General features: G+C 42.3%; 1 protein-coding gene across 2 annotated transcripts in view; it reads right to left on the bottom strand.

Annotated features, from left to right (window-relative positions):
- Positions 1-7,309: 7,309 nt before the first annotated feature.
- TAF4 (TATA-box binding protein associated factor 4) overlaps positions 7,310-24,315 on the bottom strand; it is a gene marked incomplete at its 5' end in the record, with an annotated part of 86,089 nt that continues 69,083 nt past the window's right edge. Inside the window, 5 exons of one of the 2 annotated variants that reach the window (XM_081322578.1) lie at positions 7,310-8,348; positions 9,129-9,209; positions 21,651-21,770; positions 21,914-21,970; positions 23,924-24,049. In XM_081322578.1, the coding sequence (XP_081178704.1) occupies positions 8,328-8,348; positions 9,129-9,209; positions 21,651-21,770; positions 21,914-21,970; positions 23,924-24,049 (405 nt within the window). In that variant the 3' untranslated portion in view covers positions 7,310-8,327. Of the gene's footprint in view, positions 9,210-21,650; positions 21,771-21,913; positions 21,971-23,923; positions 24,050-24,315 lie in introns of both variants that reach the window. The other variant, XM_081322577.1, reaches the window with a different exon arrangement.

Below are 24,315 nucleotides of genomic sequence, written 5' to 3'. Positions count from 1 at the left end.
TGCCGGCATCAACTTCCCATCATCCTGTGCGCTCCCACAGGGAGGGCCTTCTTAGGGTACCGCCAGTAAAGGATTGCCAGCGGGTGACTCCCAGAGAGAGGGCCTTCTCTGTGGGTGCGCCTGCCCTCTGGAACCAACTTCTGATGGAACTTAGGACTGCCTCCGACCTCCACTCATTCCGCCGGGACCTGAAAACTTGGCTCTTTGAGCTGTCGGGCCTAGACTGAGGGGTTTTAATTGGGTTTTAATGTTTTAACTTTTTAAATTTTGGGCCCTAAATTTAATTAACTATTTTAATTAACTGTTTTATTTTTTTTAACTTTTGTATGGTATGATTTTAATTACCCTGTAAACCGCCCTGAGTCCTACGGGAATAGGGCGGTATATAAGTTAAATAAATAATAAAAATAATAATAATAACCATTTGATCAGGTCCATTTCCATATGGGGTCCCCAGGCCCAGTGACAAAATCATGTCTTCAGGACCTTTTGAAAAAGGAACAAAATGGGGGTCAATCATACCTTTGGGGAAATGGTGTTCCATAAGGGACCACAACCAAGAAGACTTTGTTATACATCCCTAATGGGACCTGCAACTTAACCCTGCTTTCCCATTGTAATAGGGAAGACAGATTAAATTCTTTTCTCATTTTTCAACCTTAAAGCTATTCTTATTTTTCCCCTTTATATTGAGTAATTGTCTTCTTGGATAACCGCAAAACATTCTGGAAAAAAATGGGCTCAGTCTGCAAATAGATTTAATCTGGCTGGCGCTTGATAAGCTGTTTCTAGCAGATCTCCATATTCCAATTGGAACATCTGGAAATATTTCTCCATATGATAAAAGATGCTCGTCCAACTTTAAGGAAACCCAGCATTCTCAGTTTTTATGACAAGCCTGATTTTGAATGTAAGCCAATTCCTTTTGGCAAGTTTTCAGTCTTTTTTTTTAAAAAAAAATGTGTTTATGTCTTTCAGATTTTTAATCTTTTTTATGTTGGATTCTACAGCAGTTTAACTTCACTAATTGCTTCACTAAATGTATGTTTCTTATTTATAGTTTTAGTGTTTTATACGGCATTTTCGCCTTGGAGAGATGGGCAGCATAGAAGTTTAATAATTATAAGTAAATAAATTTCCTTTCTCCTACTTTTGAAGCATAATATTGGCTGGTGTGACTGCAACGTGAAGCTCGGTATCTGTGACTCTTTTGTATATTGGTATTATCACTTCCAGCAGTTCCAGGAAGAATTTTCTGGGGTTAAGATGACTGTCAGAGAAGAATCACAAAGACGATTAGGGGATTGGAGGCTAAAACATATGAAGAACCATTGCAGGAATTGGGTATGTCTAGTTTAATGAAGAGAAGGACGAGGGGGGACATGATGGCAGTGTTCCAGTATCTCAGGGGCTGCCACAAAGAAGAGGGAGTCAAGCTATTCTCCAAAGCGCCTGAAGGCAGGACAAGAAGCAACGGATGGAAACTGATCAAGGAGAGAAGCAACCTAGAACTAAGGAGAAATTTCCTGACAGTTAGAACAATTAATCAGTGGAACAATCTGCCTCCAGAAGTTGTAAATCCTCCAACACTGGAAGTTCTTAAGAAGAGATTGAACAACCATTTGTCTAGAATGGTGTACGGTCTTCTGCTTGTGGACTAGAAGACTAGAAGACCTCCAGGGTCCCTTCCCACTGTTATTGTTGTTCTGTCTGCCTCTCTGCCAAGTGATACTCTTGTGAGACAGGTTTTCTGCTTCTGAAGAAGCATAATTGCATAAGACATGTCTGCAATTCAAAAGCCACTTCATCAGAAGTTGGAACCAAAACAGCTGGGCAAGTTGAGAAGAGCCTTACCAGCATCTTATCTCAGCAACGAATTTCCAAGAGATACATAGGTTCACATTTCTGCTTTCTGGTTGTTTCTAACAAGCAACTCAAAACAGTGTCTCCAGCGAGTGAAGGAACAACTGTGTTTCAGAAACTCGCTATGTTACTGGAATCCCTTCTGGGGATATTTTAGAAAAGACATTGGTGAATTGCAATGTATCTAGAAAACCGCCAGTAAAACCAGCAGAGGCCTAGAAAGAAAATCTGATGAGGAATAGAAATGTTGTGCCTGCAGAAGACTTCGAGGAGACACAACAGCTCTCTTCATCCACCTGAAGGGCGGCCAGGTAGAAGGTGGGGCAGACAAATGAAATTTAATGTAGAGAAAAGCAGTGTTTTACACCTAGGCAGGAAAAACCAAAGGCACAAGTACAGATTAGGTGAAACCTGGCTCGAAAACAGAAATTGTGAGAGGGAACTTGGAGTCCCTTTTGTTTCCTGCTATAAGAATATTTTCCATTATTTATGTTGCTTTTAGCAGCCTTAAGATAAATAGGATAACAAATACAAAGTGGAACCAGCAGAACGTTGGATGCAGAATAGGATTCCGGAGTTTAGGAGGTAGGGACTGCTGTCTGTATCACCAGGCCTATCTTTATCAGCAGAATAAGTGTTAGCGGAATACCAGTTGGAAGAGACCTTGGAGGTCTTCTAGTCCAACCCCCTGTTCAAGCAGGAAACTCTACACCACTTCAGATAGTTGCCCAATCTTTTCTTCAGTGTTGGAGCATCCACAACATCTGGAAGCAAGCCATTCCACCGATTAATTGTTCTGTCAGGAAAATTCTTAAGTTCTAAGTTGCTTCTCTCCTTGATTAGTTTCCATCCATTGCTTTGGAGAATAATTTGACCACACACACCCCTTTAGATAGTGGAACACTACTATCATGTCACCCCTAGTCCTTCTTTTTTATTAAGCTAGACACCCAATTCCTGCAACTGTTCTTCATGTTTTAATCTCTGGTTCCCTAATCAACTTTGTTGCTCTTCTCTGCACTCTTTCTAGTCTCAACATCATTTTGATACCATGGTGACCAAAACTGGATGCAATATTTCAAGTGTTAAGATATTCAAATATAGGAAAATAAATTCAAGATGTTAAATATCTTAGGGTGTTATTGTCAAGGGAGTTTTCTGGTGCAGAGTTTGTAAGCCTTTCCATTCCAACTTTAAAATCAATCTTAGTGAGCTAAATAAATGCCTTAAACTATTAAAACCTGGATTTATTTTTTTAAAATATTTATATCCTACCTTTATTATTTTTACAAGGCGGCAAGCATAACCAGCATACCTTCCTCCTCCTATTTTCTCCACAATGACAATCCATGCAGGTGGGTTGGGCTGAGAGAGTAATTGGCACAAGGTCGCTTAGGCTTTCACGTCTAAGGCGGGACTAGAACTTCCCGTCTTCTGGTGATTGGTCCAAAATCATCCAGCTGGCATTCATAGCTAAGGCAGGACTAGAACTCATGGTTACTCCCGGGTTCTAGTTGCTACCTTAACCACTAGACCAGATGGAAGGAAGGGAAGGAAGGAAGGAAGGAAGGAAGGAAGGAAGGAAGGAAGGAAGGAAGGAAGGAAGGAAGGAAGGAAGGAAGGAGGGAGGGAGGGAGGGAGGGAGGGAGGGAGGGAGGGAAGGAAGGAAGGAAGGAAGGAAGGAAGGAAGGAAGGAAGGAAGGAAGGAAGGAAGGAAGGAAGGAAGGAAGGAAGGAAGGAAGGTCCCATATCTTAATTTCTCCCAAGTCTCTAGAGGCTGTCAACATATTATGGAATATTGGTAATTTCCAAGGGCTTCGAAAACTCAAAAGCATCATTTGGAGTACTGTCAACCCGGTTCTAATCACTAAATCTTGCTGACCAAAGTACAGATGCAAAAGGAACTGAGGGGAAGATCCTACCGGACCTGTCTCAGCCTAGGTTGGCCAATGGTCGCGGCAATATGAGGGCCGAGGAGAGTCTTGTAAACCAGGGGGATGGGACAGGGATACCGATCCCCACAGTAATTGGGAATGGCAGCAGATGGAGGAGCAGAGGGCCATATCGTAATCTGAGATCACGCCCACGCTATCTTCTTGCTGTGGCGCGCTCTGACCCTCTGGCTCTCGCCTGCTGCCCTGGGGAAGAGGGAGGACTGACTCCTGAGCTCAGGCTGATCTATTTTAATGCCAGGTCTGTTGTGAATAAAGCTCCCCTCATCCATGACTTGATCGAGGAGGAAGACGCAGACCTGGCATGCATCACGGAAACCTGGCTGGGCCCAGAGGGAGGGGTCCCTCTGACTGATTTATCCCCTCCAGGTTTCCGTGTGCTGCATCAACCTCGAGCTCAGGGTAGGGGAGGTGGCGTGGCGGTCGTTATCAGAGAGACCCTCCATCCGCGGGAGGCCACTGCCCCTCAGATAGACGGATGTGAATCCCTCCTCTTAAGATGGGGTCCTGGTGGTCAGTTGGGCCTACTTCTGGTATACCTCTCTCCAAGCTGCACAGCAACGGTTCTACCCAAGCTACCTGACGCCATCTCAGGATTGGCGGTCGAATTTCCAAAACTTATGGTACTGGGAGACTTTAATCTACCTTCCCTGGGCAGTGCATCAGAAGTGGCCCGAGAGTTCATGGCCTCCATGACGGCCATGGACCTGACTCAAATTACTCAGGACCCAACTCACGAGGGAGGAAACATGCCTGATCTTATTTTTGTCTCTGGGCAGTGGCTAAATGGACTGGGTGGGGTTACTCCAACATCACAACCCCTTTCATGGACAGACCACTACCTCCTGCGGTTGGGCCTCCGTCACATCATCCCCCGCTGTCAGGAGGCAGAACCGACCAGGTGGTTCCGCCCCAGGCGCCTGATGGACCCAGTTAAATTCCAGATGGCGCTTGGACCGATTCCCACCTCCCTCTCCCACAACCCGGTCGAGTCCTTAGTTAATGCCTGGCAACAGGCTGCTTCGGAGGCGCTCGACCGCGTTGTCCCTTTGCGGCCTCTGACCCGGCGCAAGTCCCGACTCGCTCCTTGGTTCTCCAAGGACCTGCGGGAGATGAAGCGCCAGAGAAGGGGCCTAGAGAGCATTTGGAGAACCAGTCGGTCTGAGTCTGACCGAACACAGTTAAGATCCTTTTCTAGATCCTATCTTGTGGCAATGAGGGTGGCAAAGCGCGCCTACTTCACCACCCTCATTGCGTCCGCTGATAATCGCCCGGCCGCCCTATTTAGAGTGGTCCGCTCCCTTTTAAGTCAAGAAACGGGAGAGGACCCCCTACATAGACGGGCTGAGGAATTTAGTAAATATCTGGTGGACAAAATTGCTCAGATTCGGGCTGGTCTGGACTCTGACTGGGCAGTATCTAACGAGAGGAAAACGATGAAGTTGGCCGAGTACATTTGGGAAGAGTTCGATCCTGTGACTCCGGATGAAGTGGACAAGATCATGGGGAAACTAAGTGCCGCCACATGTTTGTTGGACCCGTGTCCCTCCTGGCTAGTCTATGCATCTCGGGAGGTTACACGAGGCTGGCTCCTAGCAGTTATCAATGCCTCACTGAGTGAAGGGTACTTCCCTGCTGCCTTGAAAGAGGCGGTGGTAAGGCCCCTCCTCAAGAAACCGGCACTGGACCCAGCTGTTTTAAACAACTTCCGTCCTGTCTCCAACCTTCGCTTCCTTGCGAAGGTCGTTGAGAGCGTGGTCGCACGACAGCTCCCTTTGAACCTGGAGGAAGCTGAATATCTAGATCCGTACCAATCGGGTTTCAGACCAGGGCACAGCACGGAGACGGCATTGGTCGCGCTGGTGAATGATCTCTGGCGGGCCCGAGATAGAGGTTATTCCTCTGTCCTGGTCCTATTAGATCTATCAGCGGCTTTTGATACCATCGACCATGGTATCTTACTGCGTCGTCTTGAGGGGCTGGGAGTGGGAGGCACCGTTCTGCGGTGGTTCTCCTCCTACCTCTCGGACCGTTCGCAGACGGTGTTGGCAGGAGGGCAGAGGTCGAGCCCTAGGCCTCTTAATTGTGGAGTCCCTCAGGGTTCGGTGCTCTTGCCCCTCCTGTTCAACATCTATATGAAGCCGCTGGGAGAGATCATCCGTAGCTTCGGGGTGAAATATCATCAATATGCTGATGATACCCAGCTATTCATCTCCACCCCGAACCAACCCAGTGATGCCCTCGATATGATGTCCTGTTGTCTGGAAGTGGTACAGATTTGGATGGGAGAAAACAGGCTTCGACTCAACCCGGCCAAGACTGAGTGGCTGTACATACCGTCATCTCGTTTAGTCCAAGAGGTTCCATCTCTGACTATAGGAGGAGAGATGTTACCTCCCATTGATAGAGCACGCAATCTGGGCGTCCTCCTAGATTCACGACTCAGTTTTGAAGATCACATTGGAGCCGTGGCTAGGGGGGCATTTGCACAGATTCGTCTTATATACCAATTGCGCCCCTTTTTGGACCGAGATGCCCTACGTACAGTCACCCACGCACTCGTTACCTCCCGTATTGATTACTGTAATGCTCTCTACATGGGGCTGCCCTTGAAGACCACCCGGAGGCTTCAGCTGGTGCAGAATGCAGCTGCACGGGTTGTGATGGGAGCTCCCCGATACTCCCATATTACACCCCTCCTGCGTGAGCTGCATTGGCTACCAGTTGCCCTCCGGGTGAGATTTAAGGTGCTGGTACTTACCTTTAAAGCCCTACATGGCTTAGGTCCGGGATACTTGCAGGACCATCTGCTGCCGGGAACAAATTCCCATCGTCCAGTACGCTCACACAGAGAAGGCCTCCTCAGGGTACCGTCAGCTAAGCAATGTCGGCTGGCGACCCCCAGGGGGAGGGCCTTCTCTGTGGGAGCGCCAACCCTATGGAATCAGCTCCCCCCTGAGCTTCGGATGGCCCAAAACCTCCAATCCTTTCGCCGCGGCCTCAAAACACACCTGTTCCACCAGGCTGACCTAGACTGACAGGCATTTTAATTAATTTATATTTAGTATTTTTAATTCATTTTTTAAATTCTCTAATTTTAATTTACTGCACTGATGTTCTCAATTTCATTTTTATCTTGATTTCTGTACTTATTATATGTTTTGTTGTTAGCCGCCCTGAGTCCTTCGGGAGATAGGGCGGGATATAAATCCCATCAATAAATAAATAAATAAATAAATAAATATTGGAAGGTTTATATAACTGGCAAAAATTTATTCCATGTGCAAAAGTTAAGTTCCCTCAATGCAGTTTGCATTTGTATTTAGGCACAGGGCTCTCAAACTGTGCTTTTTAGATACTACTCAAAAAAAGTAGTACTGTTCTTCTAGAAATCTGATTATGTAGCAAAGCAAAGAAAGGAGGGGGGAAAAAAGGTAGGGTTTAAATAAATCCAGAGACGAAAATAGTTTATAGATCCAAAATACATAGTCAGATACAGATAAATTTGTTTTTAATAAAGGAGTTAATTTTCTTTCAATCCTATATAAAACAATAGCAATTAAAAACTTCATTTTTGAAAGTAAAATATTTACATATGAACAAGGGACTGTGCAAAATTTACATAAAAAAAATGGAAAGACAGGATTTCTCTCTCTCTCTCTCTCTCTCTCTCTCTCTCTCTCTCTCTCTCTCTCTCTCTCTCTCTCTTTTTTCCCTAAAAGACAAATAAAAAGGTGTAACAGTTTGTTGGATGTTGATAAAAATACTGATCAGCATTCAGTTTTACACACAAAAAAGGAGAAAAGGTGCAAATGCACTGGAAACTCTCCTTGCACAAGGCTCTGTTCAAATCAATGCCAGTTCGTGCACAGCAAACCTTCATTCCGGTAGGGTTTGCGCAAGGAAGGTCCCCAGTTGCGCCTGCCCTTGAAAATCTAACATGAGAGTTCACACAAAGAAAACCGACATATTTACAGTCATAAAAGTACTATCAATAGACAATTTAATACAATAACCTCTGAAAATATAAAGAACCAATTAGTATATTTGTAATAAAAAAATAGGTAGAAACAGGGGAATTTTGCTCTGGACATCTTTAAAGTAAGCCCATAAGCTTTGCATACAGTCTTTTAGCAAAATAATTATAGTTTACATAGCCATTTTTAATGTTATGTGCCAAAAAATTATGTACAATTACTGACAAAATACACCAACCATTTTTTTTTCAACACTTGATTTCACACTGAGAAAACTGCCTTTTTGATGATTCCTCTCAACTCTGATTTTTATTTAATCTAAGCTTTCACTTTCGCTAAAAAACACAGTGCAAGTAAAATATATTTATGCTGAAAAGTTATTTTTCTTTTTTTTCCCCGTTTTTCGTTTTTTTGTTTTAAACTTTACAGCTTTACAAACTATAGCAAATAAATGCATTTCTTTTTTTCCTTTTTTAATTTTTTTTTTGTACAGATGCTGATAAAACATTCAGAAGGAACTCTCCTTTGTGGGTCTTCAGAGTTGGGTGGGGTGCCTCTAATAAGCAAAAATAACAAGATTAAAAAAGAATTGAGGTTACGCTTAAAATTAAATGCCGTGTAGAATTTGAACCATCTCGGGCAGGAAGGAAAAGATAAATATTTATTAAAATCAATTTATTTTGCTAACTGACTTCTTTTAAAAGCTAAAGTAAAATGAGGTCACCTGCTGTAGGCATATATATATATATATATATATACACACACACATATATATATATATATACACACACACACCTAGATGATTTGAGTTAAAGTACAACTGAAATAAAATGCACAATTAATGTTGAATTGCTACAGGATCATCTGACACAGAGTAGCTGGTTATTTGCTAATGATTCCCTCAGTCTCTATAATATGGCTTGTTTGACAAGAAGGCCACTCAAAGAGATGAGTTAAACTTCCAACTGTCCGCATATTGTCTCCTTAGGCCTTTACACGTCTCCTGACTGTCAAAGAAAGAGATCTCTCTCACATCAAAGGGTTAATGATCAATGGAAATAGAAAAACGAGCTCCTTGCAAAGAGATGGCTGTCTCAGGGTGGTGGCTGTTGATGGGGTGTTCTGATTTGGATTTTAAAACAATATCCCATAGGCTTGTTACAAAAAGGCGTAATCTGCAAATATATATAAAAAAGTGTCCCCAGGGTTTTTCTTCTTTCGCCAAAAAATACCTTGATCTTCTCCACTTCTACTTAAGGAATGCTTTATAGAGCAATAGTGAATGGCTTGTCTCTCGCTCATTTTCTAAACAAAATATGAGGTCCCTGAGGTTCACCCGAGTTATCCTTTGTCGTGTAAACTGTCTGGTTGTTCCGATTCCGGAGCATCCTGGTACTGCTACACTGGGACTGGATCCCTGAGGAAAAAAAGAGAGAAAAAAAGGATTTTTTTTTTAAATCCTTCAAGCAGAATAATCCCCTTGCAAAGCTGACTACAGGTGGTCTTTGATTTATAACATTTCATTTCATGGCTGTCCGAAGTTACAACGGCACTGGAAAAAAAGTGACTTACGACCGTGTTTTTTGTACACTTACGACCTTCTGACAAGCAAAGTCATTGGGAAACCCAGATTCACTTAACAACCGTGTTACCAATTTATAAACCGCAGTGATTCACTTAATAACTGTGGCAAGAAACGTTGTAAAATGGGGCAAAACTCACTGAACAAATTTCTCACTTGGCAACCTACATTTTGGACTCAGTTGTGGTTGTTAACTTGTATAGTCCTTGACTTAGGGTCATGAACAAGGGACTGTGCAAATTGGGACCATAATTTCCAGTTGCCAAGTGCCCAAATTTTGAAGACATAGCCGTGTGGATGCTGTGACAGTTGTAAGGGCAAGCACTTTTTTCGGTGCCACTCTTAATTTTGCAGGGGGTGAACAAATGACTGTAAATGAAAGATTATCTGTAACCCACATTGGATACAGGAGAAACCGGAAAATTTGATGGAAGGATATTTTTTTCAAGGGAAAGGATAGTTCAGTAAGAATCATATATAAACTACAAGTAAACCTTGATTCACGAGCTTTGAGCAGATTTTGTGCCTCGAATGAGCCATGCTGGATTAGGCCAAAGCCCAACTTAAACCAGTCCTTTGTTCCTTATAAGAGCCTAAGCAAAGATGCCCGGAGTACAGGGAAATAACAGCAAATTGCAACCATTTGTTTAGTAACCGTTTGAAATTACAATGGCACTGGAAAAAAATGTGACTTATGACTATTTTCAGGACAAGAAGCAACGGATAGAAACTCATCAAGGAGAGAAGCAACCTAGAACTAAGGAGAAACTTCCTGACAGTTAGAACAATTAGTCAGTGAAACAACCTTCCTCCAGAAGCGGTGAATGCTCCAACCCTGGAAGTTTTTAAGAAGAGACTGGACAGCCGTTTGTCTGAAATGGTGTAGGGTTTCTTGACTGAGCAGGGGGTTGGACTAGATGACCTCCAAGGTCCCTTCCAACTTGTTGTTGTTGTTGTTGTTGTTATTCGGACGCTTGGCAACTGACTCTCATTTATGACAGTTGCAGTGCCCCGGGGGTCATGTGATCACCAAAGTTGACCTTCTCACAAGCAAAGTCAACAGGGAAGCCAGATTCACTTAACAGCCGGGTTACTAACTTATCAGCTGCAGTGATTCGCTTAACAACTGTGGCATGTGAAAGGTCGTAAAATGGGGCAAAGCTGTCTCGCTTAGTTGTGGTGGTTAAGTTGAGAACAACTTGTAGTCCCAAATGAAGATGGAAACCCACCCTTTTCCTATCCTTGCTCCTCTGCAAGGGGCTTTTAAAGGCATGCTGGCTCCCAACCCAGAGTAACTCTGAATCTTCACAATCAATAGCCCTTGGCAGAGCTCTACACTGTGAGTTTACTCCATCTTCTTTTTTCCACGCAAGCTAGCAGTCTCCACTATAACTTAGGGTTAGGGTTTCCACAGGTCAATTGCATACTGCATGAATAATTCTCTTCTTTTGCTATTGAATAACCCCCCTGCTCTTGATCTTTTAACAGAGGGGAAAAAAATAACTTCCCTGGGCTCTTTATTTATTTATTTAGCAAATTTAGAAACACCTCACTGTCAACACTAACATTGGATGTTCTTGCTTTGACAAAAGATGAAGAAGCAGCTATTTTATATTTCTACTTGTGGATCACTTTTAGAGGGACGCTGAGCTTGTCGATCAGATAGTCGGCAGTTTGGCAGGTCGAATCCCGAGTGCCGCGTAACAGAGTGAGCGCCTGTTACTCGTCCCAGCTTCTGCCAACCTAGCAGTTCGAAAGCATGTAAAAATGCAAGTAGAAAAATAGAGACCACTACGGTGGGAAGGTAACAGCGTTCCGTACGCCTTTGGTGTCTAGTCATGCCGGCCACATGACCACGGAGACGTCCTCGGACAAGCGCTGGCTCTTCGGCTTTGAAACGGAGATGAGCACCGGCCCCTAGAGTCGGAAACGACTAGCACGCATGTGCAGGGGAACCTTTACCTTTATCACTTTTAGAGTTAAAGTTAGATGAAGATGGGAGGGGGAAGGAAGAATATGCATAGGGGATTAGTTAGACATAATAACATAGCAGTAGAGCATTTTCAAGGTTGTATGTAATAAGAGGCGATAGGAACTGACGGATTAAGCTATGGAGGGAAAACTCACCTTTCTTAAATTAATTGGAGAATGTGATTTATGACGGCAACTAAAGGAGGGAACTATGCTTTAATATTATTGTGCTCAAGGGAGGGGAATCCAGATTTCGGCTTTAACCAAGTATTGCCAATGTTATATTGCTCTAATAAAGACTTTTAAGGTAAACAATGCCTCAGAGTTCTTTGAAGAGTTCATCTGTCGGAAGCTTCACACTCACTTCACACACAAAGCAACAGTTTTCTCCAAGTCATCTATGATTTTATACACCTCGATTATGTAATTCCTCTGTCACCTTTCAACCTAAAAGAATACCAAATGTTCTGGCTTCTCATGGAGAACGATTCCAAGATTTGTGTTATTTTTATTGTTGACTGTCAGTTGCCTGTTTACTCTGATTTAATCTTTAACTTCCATTTCATTCAGCATACGTATTTCAACTTTTTTTAAAAAAAATCTGCATAATACTGGTGGTCCTTGACTTACGACAATTCAGCCCAAAATTTCGGGTTGCTAAGCGAGGCAGTTGCTAAGTGAGTTGTGCGTCATTTTATGATCTTTTTTGGCACAGACATTAGGCAAGCCACTGCAGTTGTTAAGTGAATTATAGAGTTATTAAATGATTCTGAATCCCCGCATTGACTTGGCTTGTCACAAGCCAGCTGGGAAGGTTAAAAATGGGGTTCACATAACCCTGGGACACTGCAACCATCATTCACACATGCCGGTTGCCAAGTGCCTTAATTTTGATCATGTGACCGTGGGAATGTTGCAATGGTTGTAAATATGAAAACCCGTCATAGGTCATTTTCTTCAATGCTGTTGTAATTTCAAATGGTCACTAAACATCTGATTGTCAGTCAAGGACTACTTGTGTAGACTTTGTATATTCACATTTTGTGTAGTTAAACTCAAAGATTTAAGGAAAGTGGGATTGGTATAACAATGTCACAGATAAAGAAGTCCTAGCTTTAAATCCTAATCAAGCCAGTTCATATTACACTTTTGATTTCACTCTGTTAAGATATTGGCTTTTCTGGAACCAGACTTTCAACAATTCAGAAACTGCCCGATTAAATGTTTGTCACCGGACCAATGCAAAATTTAAAAAAATGCCTCAAGGAGTGACTTACTAAGAGAAAATAAACAAGAGGACCGTAGTCTCCTCGTTCTCATAAAAATATATGGAGACAATAAATATCTGTAACCAGCAGGTGGCACATAACGACCAAAAAACGAATTTCTGTTTTGACTTTTAAAAAGTGTGGGAGTTAAAGATACTTACAAGTAAAAACTTTTAATAATTTAGGCATTGTGCAAATAAGTTACTAGACTGGAGCCTCTTAAAATATCCAGTATAAATCAGGAGGAACAAGGTTGAGAAACCAGGACTGACTAGTGCAGACGTGGAGAACTATGGCCCCCTTTATGACTTGTGGACTTCAACTCCCAGAATTCCTGAGCCAGCGTGGAACAAGTCATAAGGGGGTTATAATTCCCCACCCCTGGAATAGTGAAACTGAGAACTGGTGGGGCGTTTCTCTTATCTGGAGTAGAAGTGAAAGGAACAGCCTGTTCAAAATGAACACAAGCAATAAAAATTGAGATAGTATTACACTGTCTTTTTTAAAGAGTAAACAAAGGTGTGAACTGGGTGATACCGTTGAGATTTACCTGTTTAAAATAAGGGGGAAGTTGAAATTAAAAGCGGTCTGAAAACCATTATCACTTTCCCCGCTGGCCATCCAAGCAAGGTGAGGATCGCTTTCCCAAAAGCAATCTACATATCTTTCAAACTAGTATGAAGCAATAAAGGTGGGAAACTGTGGAGTCGTCGATGCTCTCGTAGTTGTTTAGCCCAACTAATATCTTTGGTATGAGGCAGTGGTGGGATTCAACTAGGTGAACCACCGGTTCTCTGTGTGGATGCCGCTTCCGGAAGTCCATTCTGGGCCTGGGCAACAAAAAATTAGCTACCGATTCTGCCAAAGTGGTGCAAACTGGCTGAATCCCACCACTGGTATGAGTGTTAAAAATAGGGTTTACTCTCCGTTTATTTACAATGAAGCAGAAAACTGTACCCTAATTAAGGAGCTACCAAGAAGAAAACCACATCCCCACCAAAACTAGCAACGCAAGCTGCTGTATATAAACAAAAAGCAAACCCACACTCAGTCACACTTCCACTTAGAATCTGTGGAGACTCTCAGTCATCATGCTTGTCCCTAGCTGGGTAATGAGTCATCAGCAAGCAACCAAGTTCAGGGAGCATCAAGGACTCCATAGTTCAACCCCGAGCTACAGATATTCTATTCCAGGGGTCCTCAAACTTGGCCACTTTAAGGCTTGTGGACTTCAACTCCCAGAATTCGCCAGCCAGCCATGCTGGCTGGGGAATTCTGGGAGTTGAAGTCCACAAGCCTTAAAGTGGCCAAGTTTGAGGACCCCTGTTCTATTTCGTTTGAAATGATGGGAAACTTTAGTTAACCCAACATATATTTCAAGGTTGACTCAGCCTTCCATCCTTCCGAGGTAGGTAAAATGAGGACCCAGATTGTTGGGGGCAATAAGCTGACTTTGTAATAATGCTGCTTGGGGGGGGGGTGTGAAAGCCCTAAGAAGCAGGCATATACATAGAATGAAGGCTACTGCTAAGCTTGTAAGCCGCCCTGAGTCTTCGGAGAAGGGCGGGATATAAATGTAATAAAAAATAAAAAATAAAAATATTGGGATGCAAATCCTACCAAGTAATGTCCTCCTATGACATTCCTAACTTGTCTTCATTACCACCTTCTAAAAGTAGAAGACAGAAGGGGATCATTTATCCTGACTTAGTTTTAACCACAGAGATTGCCTTAGTAGACTAAGCGGAAGTACTAAAGGTGCTTTTTCAAGAGGCAACTGGACTTTCTTTGTTTTTCCATGAAGATGCTTCTCGGGTGAGAAGCGAAATGTCTTCAAAGAAAAAAAAAGGAAGTCCAGTTGCCTCTTGAAAAAGCACCTTTGGGACAAAGGTGACCTGGATGATCAGAACCCCCACAGACACTAAGCGGAAGTAGTAAGAATACTGACAAAATAACTGCACAATGCTGGAGTTCTGGATTTCACAAGAAAACATAAGATCGTACCTTAGACTTTTTTTAAAAAAAATGTCAGATTTTAATAAACTCAGAGCAAGAATAAGTAGGATGCAGTGGCAGGAAAAACTAATGGAATGAATTAAAATATTGGTGAAATTTCCCCCAAACTGCAAACCTTTCTAATAATGAAAAATGCAGACACACAGAAGAAGCCAATATACTTGCATAAGTACCTTAGTGACAATCACAAAGAATATGTTGTGCAAGGAAGAAATAAGTAAGAAAGAGAGATTACAAACGGGTGGATTTCTTGTACAGAGATGTGTAACAGGAAAGCTAATAATTCAAGATGACTTTAGCAAAGAATGCTAAGAAACTTTGCTTTTAAAAAAGTGAGATTTGTTCAGAAGAATATAAATCACTACATCAACTGCTCCGTAAACAGGACTAAAGGAGGGGTGATGAAGAAAAGACAGAACTACAGGTAGACTTTGACTTACAACCATTTGTAAGCAACAGAAATGTTGGGTTCATTTACGATCATAAATCAAGAACTACCTGTATTCACTCTTACTGTAGCTTGGTCTTCTCCGAGAAAATAACTCTTTCACTTGGTAATTATTCTATCTCATCCATCCTTTTTCCCTTCTGTGTCCATATTTCTATCAATGCTTCTTTGATCCATATTAGTGGTGTCATCTTACCTTCCTTGCTTCTAACACTGGACTAGAATTGATAGGATTCCACTTCAGTTTTGCCTGAGCCAACCTCCAAGTAGGAGTAACTTTAAAACCCTGTTCAGTCATCCTTTTCCTACAATTATCTACCTCATGACAAGATTTACCTCCTGCAGTCACCATGAAAATGCCACTGTCTGCAGGAGCCTCAGAGCATCTGAGGGATGTCAGCAGGAACGAGGTTTATCCATAGCACTTGGAATGGTTCAGAGAACACCTAAATGTGGCTTAGTTGTCTCCTCAAACCTGTTTCGGGAGGATTTGGGGAAAGCCTTGTGCTTCAAATTACTTGACCTGACTGTTTTTAAAGAAATTCTTTCATAGCTTGTCTTCGGTTATCTGCTAATTTTCATCGGCAACGGCGCTTGGCGGACAGATTTTTTTAGAAGATTTTATATCCGAATTTTGAAACAGAAAGAGAAAAAAAATGAAAAAACGTAAGTGGAAGACAATCTGCTAAAACGAAAAAAGCAGAAAATCTTCAAGAAACTTGGGTAAGCCTTGAGATATATATATAGACCAATGTATCTCAAGGCTACCCAGGTCCCCCTTGCTTAGCAGGAAATTTTGGACTCAATTAAAACAAAATGGCAGATTTTGTGCCTGGAATGAATCTAAGAACAGCCCTACTGGATTAGCCAAAGATCAATTTAAATCAGCCATTTTGTTTCTTATATGATACACGCAAAGATGCCTGAGGTACAGGTAGTCTTTGACTTACAACGATTTATTTAATGACTGTTTGAAGTTACAATGGCACTGAAAAAGTTACTTTTGACTGTTTTTCACATTTATTACCTTTACGGCATCCCCATGATCACAGGATCAAAATTCAGATGCTTAGCACGACGGTTGCAGTGTCCCGGGGTCATGTGATCCCCTTTTGCCACTTTCTGACAAGCAAAGTCAATGGGGAAGCCAGATTCACAACAACTGTGTTACTAACTTAACAAGTGCAGTGATTCACTTAACAACTGTGGCAAGAAAGGTCATAAAATGGGACAAGATTCACTTAACAACTGTCTCACTTAGCAACAGAAACTTTGGACTTAATTGTGGCCATAAGTCGAGGATTACCTGTATAAATACAAGATTTATCCAAGATAAATACAAGATAAGGAATTGGAGAATCTAGCTTCCATAGGACAGTTTGAACCTGCCTGAGGTGAAACTTGACCTAAAATGTGTCAGAACCTATTGATATTGCCCTTACTGTCTGTAAGGAATGTCACATATGACATGGGCATGCTAAGGCTAGTAACGTAAGCTAGTCCTCGACTTACGATCACAATTGAGCCCAAAATCACTAAGTGAAATATTTCATAAGTGAATTCTGTCCCATTTTATGCCTTTTCTTGCCACAGCTGTTAAGTGAATCGCTGCAGTTGTTAAGTTAGTAACACGGTTGTTAAGTCAATCTGGTTTCCCCATTGAATTTGCTTGTCAGAAGCTCATAAAAGCTGATCACATGACCCCGGGAAAATGCAATCGTCGCAAATGTGAGTCAGTGGCAAAGCATCTGAACTTTGGTCAGGTGGCCATGAAGATGCTGCAAGGGTCGTTAAGTGTGAAAAAACAGCCATAAGTCACTTTGTTCAGTACAGTTGTAACTCTGAACAGTCACTAAATGAACTATTTTAAGTCAAGGTTTACCTGTATATCTTCTCCCTGAAAAATGTCGTGTGAAAGCTTTCATTGGCCAAACCCATGATGAGTAGCACAGGTCTATATCAATGTGCTCATCAGGGGACAATTATGTTGCATGGAAGCCTGCAATTTAGAATGTAAAAGGAATAATTATCACTAAATTAATGAGTGAAAAAAGACAAAATCTGAGATCGGCTTTTTAGTTTACCACGATCAATTAAATACGCCAAAGTAAAAGTAGAATGAGTGTAGGAAGAGAAAATAGAAACCCAGTATGAAAGAAAATTAGCTAATCAGCTAATGAAATGAACCAAGCATGGATGTGTTGCTTGGATAAAAGGATTACACTACAAAATGCAACAAAAATTACACTAATGGGAAGTAAGAACAAGAAAAAGAGTGCTTGAGAGAAGACTTAGACTAAGTGGAAATAGTAGAATACTGGAGAAGTGATTGTATAATCACTTCAAGGTGCTGGTTATTACCTATAAAGCCCTACATGGCCTGGGTCCGGGCTATTTGAGGGAACACCTGCTGCCGGCATCAAACGCCCTTCGCCCAGTGCGCTCCCACAGGGAGGGTCTGCTCAGGGTGCCGCCGGTGAGAGATTGCCGGCGGGTGACACCCAGGGATAGGGCCTTCTCTGTGGGAGCGCCTGCCCTCTGGAACCAGCTGCCAGTGGAGCTGAGGACTGCCCCCGACCTCCGATCATTCCGCCGGGGCCTGAAGACCTGGCTCTTTGAGCTCTCAGGCCCAGGCTGAGGAGAAATTTTTAATTCGGGTTTTAATGTATACAGGGTAATTTAATATTTTTTAATTGGTTTTTTAACTTTTGTATGGTGGATTTTTAATTCCCTGTAAACCGCCCTGAGTCCTCAGGGAATAGGGCGGTATATAAATGCAACTAAATAAATAAATAAATAAATAAATATAATGCTGGAGTTCTGGATTTCATAAGAAACTATAATGACAACTATAGTGGGCGGCATAGAAATTTAATGCTAAATCAATAATCTTATGCCTTAGACTAAAAAACTCACATCAACCGATCAAAAATCAAAGCAATTCTGTATCGCAGGAAACAGGGAAATAATCATTGCAAGTTCAACAGAAATTACAAAAATATTGGATTAAGTACATGTATTTGTGTACCTATGTAGAATATTTATTAAAGATGGGAAAATTACATTTTAAGATATTGGCAGATGCTGGCAGAGACACTTAATGACATATTCTTTGGTCACCGTGAAATAAAAAAGATATTGAGACTCTAGAAAGAATGCAGGGAAGAGCAACAAAGATGATTGGGGAGGATGCAGGCTAAAACATACGAAGAATGGTTGCAGGAATTGGGCAGGCCTACTTTGATGAAAAGGGACGCGGTGGGTCAGTGGGTTAGGACGCTGAGCTTGTCAATCAGAAGGTCGGCAGTTTGGCGGGTCGAATCCCGAGTGCCACGTAACAGAGTGAGCGCCTGTTACTCGTCCCAGCTTCTGCCAACCTAGCAGTTCGAAAGCACGTAAAAATGCAAGTAGAAAAATAGGGACCACTATGGTGGGAAGGCAACAGCGTTCCGTGCGCCTTTGGCGTCTAGTCATGCCGGCCACATGACCACGGAGACGTCTTTGGACAAGCGCTGGCTCTTCGGCTTTGAAACGGAGATGAGCACCGGCCCCTAGAGTTGGAAACGAACTAACAAGCATGTGCGGGGGAACCTTTACCTTACCTTTTACCTTACTTTGATGAAAAGAGGGTCTAGGGGTGACATCATAGCAATGTGCCAATATCTAAGGGGCTGCCACAAAGAAGAGGGAGTCAAGCTATTCTCTAAAACAGGGGTCCCCAAACCCCGGTCCATGGACCAATACCGGGCCACAGCATGCCAGCAACTAGTCTGCACAAATAAGGAAAGCCACATCCGCGGGATGCAGGCAGCACACAAAACCACGCCCCCCCCTTTGGTCTGCAGAAAAACCTCTCTCCACTGAACTGGTCCCTGGTGCTCAAAAGGTTGGGGACCCCTGCTCTAAAGCACCTGAAGGCAGGACAAGAAGCAACGGATGGAAACTAATCAAGGAGAGAAGCAACCTAGAACTAAGGAGAAACTCCCTTACAGTGAGAACAATTAACCAGCGGAACAGCTTGCCTCCAGGAGTTGTGGGTGCTCCATCACTGGAGGTTTTTAAGAAGAGATTGAACAACCACTTGTCTGAAATGGAATAGGGCAGTGATGGCGAACCTTTTAGAGACCGAGTGCCCAAAATGCAACCCAAAACCCACTTATGTATCATCGGGTGCCGGGTGGGCATGGCCCATTGCGTGGGTGAGGCCAGTTGGGTGGGTGTGGCCCAATGGGTGGGCGTGGCTGCGGTGGTAATGGCAGACTGGGTGGGACTAAAAAGTTGAATCAATCAATTCCAACTTAGCGAGATCTTTTTTTTTCCCCTGCAAGAAGTTGAAATTGATTGATTGAACCTTTTTTTTTTTTTTGCACACGGCGGCGGAGGCCTAAAACGAAAAGGTTTTATAAAACCCAGCTGAAGGCCTAGGACTGGGGCGACGGCGCACGTGCCCGTAGAGAGGGTGGGTTCGCCACAGGTTCACCACCACGGGAATAGGGTCTCCTGCTTGAGCAAGAAGTTGGACTAGAGGTCCCATACAACTCTGTTATTCTGTCATTCTGTTACTCTGTTATAAGGTCAGTGAGCATGTACATAAAAGAAATCATTCTGACCACTTTGGTATATGTGACACTAGTATATGCCAAGAGAAAAACGAAATACAATGACAATGGGAGACACAGGGTTCAGAACAATTCACTACTACATAAAGGTTAAGTACAAAAGCGAGCGATCAGTATGAAAAGAGTATTTTGTGGTGCTTTTTCAGAAAGGGAAGAAGTGAGTAAAATATATACGGAAGAGTGAATGGGCCAAGAAGAGAAATACTGAGAAAGTTGTGATCAGATGGTGGTAAGATCCTCATGAGGTGATGAGTTTTTTTAAAAATAAATAAATAAAGGCAATGAATGTATGGAGCAAAACTCTTCTCCAATATAGAAAGGTATGAATAGGAATACTGAACACTGTTGGTGCAAACTATTTTTATATTTCGTTCTGTTCTTTTTCAAAAAAAAATCCCCAATTATTTATTTTATTAAATTTATTTGCTGCCCATCTTGCCACGAGGAGATTCTGGGTGGCTTACAAAATTAAAACATTAAATTGTTCTTATTGTGTGTCTTGTTGTGTGTGTTTGTGGATGACCATGTGTCTTTTCTCTGCTCTGCCTAATGTTCCTTATCCCAAAAGGCATGACTGGACTATATATGTACGCAGAAATGTTCAGACAAACAACTTTCTACAGTACAAACGAGGAATTAATTTGTCAGGATAGAAAATCAGTATTTCATGCTCCCTCTGGTACTTGAAGTCTTGCCAATTTGTTAATTGTATAATAAAATGGATTCCCTCTTTCACGGCTGATTGGTTGGGATTCATTTAGTAGCTAAATAAATCCTGAATGGCCCTGCTTAAAGGTGATTTGTATATCCTTAAGATTCTTTGGACATTAGCAAACCACTGGCAATATGCTTTCTCTTCAAACAAAAAACAAGAAACAAAAATGCACAGGCCCATTAAGACAGACAAGGAAAACTCAGTATGCAACAGCAGCCAGACAGCTGTGAGTTCATTAGAGCCAAAGCAGCTGGTTCTTAATTAAGCAAACAAAAGCTTCAATTCAGGCAGCCTGAACTTCCAAGGAACTGATTAATTTAAAGAAACTCAATTAATCAGTTTCTTTTTGAAGTGCAAGCAAGACTTCAGGAGGAGGGTGGTGGTGGGGGGGGAAACAAAACCAGATTTGAAGCTTTTAAAAGGGATTTTTAAACTAAATACGTCCAATGAACAGACTTGCGTAGGATTGCATCCAGATTAAGCAGCGCTCCGAAAAAGCCCTAACCGTTTGTAAGCGGCCACACAAATAAGAAGCTATTCTCTGCTTAAAAGACAGCTATCTTCGGGCATGGCTTAAGGGCAGGACAAAAACTTCTGGGATGAGCCATATACAAAAACAACTCTTTCCAGACACGTAAGCTCCTGGTTGGTACCACGGAGCACGGGGGGGGGGGGGGGGGGGGCGTTGTTTCTAAGACTATTCCTGAGACACGTGCAACTCTTCTCTTGAGAACAGAAACTGCAAACTTTGATGGATTTAACGGGAACTGCTACCTCTCCCATTTAGCAATTCTTGTTGTTCACTGGCTAAGTTGTGTCCGGATTTTTGTGAACCCCATGGACCATAGCAAGCCAGGCCCCCCCCTCCACTGTCTCCCAGAGTTTGCCCAAATTCAAGACTACTGCATCAAGACTACACCATCTAGCCATCTCATCATCTGCCACCCCCTTCTCCTTTCACCTTCCATGTTTCCCAACATCAGGGTCTTTCCCAGTGAGTCCTCTCTTCTCATTGGTGGCCAAAATATCTGAGCTTCAGCTTCTAACAATGGACGGCTCAAATTCCAGGGACGAAGGAAAACAAATCCTGTCTATTATTATTATTATTATTATTAGTAGTAGTAGTAGTAGTAGTAGTAGGAGGAGGAGGAGGAGGAGGGGGAGGAAGATGGACTTGAACTCCTGAAAGTAGGATTTGGAAGAGTGCAGGTGTTTGCAAAGAGAATTCTTCTCTCATACCTCTGTCCCTGATCCAGACCCTGGAGAATCCAGTTTCCGTTTTCTTCTGGGTCCTATTGCAGCCAATGCAGTCAAGTTAGCATCCCTCTGTCGCATTTGTGCTAGTTCTTGTTGTTGCATCTGGGTTTGGCAAAACAAAATTACCGTTATTTCCTTGCAGTTTTTATTCTCACTTACGCTTTTTTTTAAAAAATGCAATCACTTTTACATAGCTGAAGAATGTATGTTCTGGTTCCAAAATAATAAATATGGTTTAAACATACCTCCTTGGCCTTTTGTTTCAACCTAAGTTGCTCTGGATCTTCTTGTCTAGATCGAGACTGTGTTGATTTAAAAAATGGGAGGAGAGAATTGGGGGGGGGAGAGAGAGAAGAAAGACAGGGGATCCATTAAAATCACATTTTAAAATAACGTTTAAAGTAATAGTCAATACGTTTATAAACAACGTCCACTCACATTGTTACAAGTAGTCCTCAACATATAACCGTAATTGAGCCCAAAACTGCAATTGTTGTGGTCGTAAGTTGAGCTATCACGCGACCAGATTTGAAGTTACAACTGTTATTTTATGATGGTCATTAAGCAATTGTGGTGAACACTAGGTGAATGTGAAGGTTGTTAAATGAATTCATTTTCTCCAATGGGCAATTATGGCCAGAAGTAAATGCCGGAAACCAGCAAAAAATATTGCAAAACATGGCCACATGACCTGAGACATTGAAAATGGCCATAAAAGTGAGTCAGTTGCCAAGCATTCAAAATGTGATCATAACCACGCCGATGGGAGGGGGGGAAAGGGGGAGATATTTGGCAGCAATGATAACTCCAAAAACTGGTTGTAAGTAACTCTGGGGTGTTTGGTTATAACTGTGTTGATTTAAAAAATGGGAGGAGAGAATTGGGGGGGGGGAGAGAGCAGAAAGACAGGGGATCCATTAAAATCACATTTTAAAATAACGTTTAAAGTAATAGTCAATACGTTTATAAACAACGTCCACTCACATTGTTACAAGTAGTCCTCAACATATAACCGTAATTGAGCCCAAAACTGCAGTAGTAAGTTGAGGACTACTATAAACGGAGTAGGACACCTTGAGCTTTAAGAATAGATTAATGGGGCATTTAAAAGCAACTATGTCATTAATGCCTAATCAGGAGAAGAAAATGTGGATCCAATTGATTCAGATCGAGCTGTCCACCAACCATTCACACTTTGCCTTCTGAATTTCCAACTTTGATTTTTGCTTGTTAATTTTAACTTGTTCTTAAATTTCTTTTTAAACTGTGCTTTCAATCAGGTGCTTATATTGTTTTAATATGTTGCTGTTAACCACCCAGAGTCACTTAAATGGCAGATGGTGTGTGTGTGTGTGTGTAGAAATTTAATAAATAAAATATAGATGGAATGGGACCAGCTTCAAGATTTTGTGGCAGGGGTCTTCGAACATGGCCCTTTTATAACTTGTGGACTTCAACTCCCAGAATTCCTCAGCCAGCGTGAGGTCATAAAAGGGCCAAGTTTGAAGACCCCTGTTTCATGGGGTCCCAACAGCCCACATGTACCTGCACCTTGCTTGTATTTGTCTCCCTTTTTTCTCTTTAAACAAGACAGGAGGCAACATATGAAATACAATGCAATTCCGTACTCCTGTCAAAGTATATACAAACACTTAAATCCTCCAGAGAGAGAGAGAGCCACTTTGGTCGAATGGTTAAGGCACCAGGCTCGAAAGTGGGGAAGCTGTGAATTCCAATCCTGCCTTAGCTATAAAAGCCAACTAGATGATTTTGGGACAACCAGTCTCTCAGCCCAACTTTATTGCGGGACTTCCTTGGAGTTGGACAACCTTCCATTGACATTACCCAACATTATATGCTGCCGAAAGCAGTTTTCAGAATATTGGGAAATAACTTCCAGACTCTGCAGGATACTAGCCAACAGTACAGATGGTCCCCAACGTATGACCGTAATTGAGCCAGAATTACAATTCTAGGTGGTGCCAGTCCTTAAGCAAGTCACCATGTTATTAGGCTTGATTTTTCGATCTTACACTAAATCAAGGACTATCCTTTCGTTCTCCTTATGGAGCTCTTTTATGACATGGAATTGCAGCCGATACCTCAACAGCAACATGCCGGTAACCCAAGTTTGAAACCAACCAAGCTTCCTTAACTCTTTTCACATTCTGTACAAATGAACGACCTCTGCTCTTCCAATGACAAATATTACAAATATGTTTCACCTATCAAGCATAACACCCCAGAGCACTTGCCTTTGCTGCCCGCATTAATATTTCCCTTTCTTGTTCATCTTTCCGTTGTTTTTCTATTTGGTCAAGTTGTTCAAAGAACTTGAGTTGTGCCCGAACGTCGCTTGCTTGTTCGTATCTTTCGTCATCCTGAAAACAAGGTGATTTGCAAAAAAAAATCAGTAAATAAATAAATAAAAAACAAGAGATGGGCAAGAGAAATTACAAAGCAGTATTTCAAATTGCATTGTTGGAAAAAGAATGGAAGTTCTTCATTGACTGTGAATTCCCATTCTACTCCAAAGTTGAGCCCAACCAGCTGGGAATGCTCAAGATCAAGATAATAGACTCCTAGGTCTTCCAGGTAAGGCAGGGGTGTCAAATTCGCAACGTGACGTGACATGCCGCGATGCATC

This window comes from Vipera berus (assembly GCF_964194415.1).
Source record: "Vipera berus genome assembly, chromosome: 3".
Taxonomy (NCBI): Eukaryota; Metazoa; Chordata; class Lepidosauria; order Squamata; family Viperidae; genus Vipera; species Vipera berus.
This window is presented reverse-complemented; position numbering and strand designations above follow the sequence as displayed.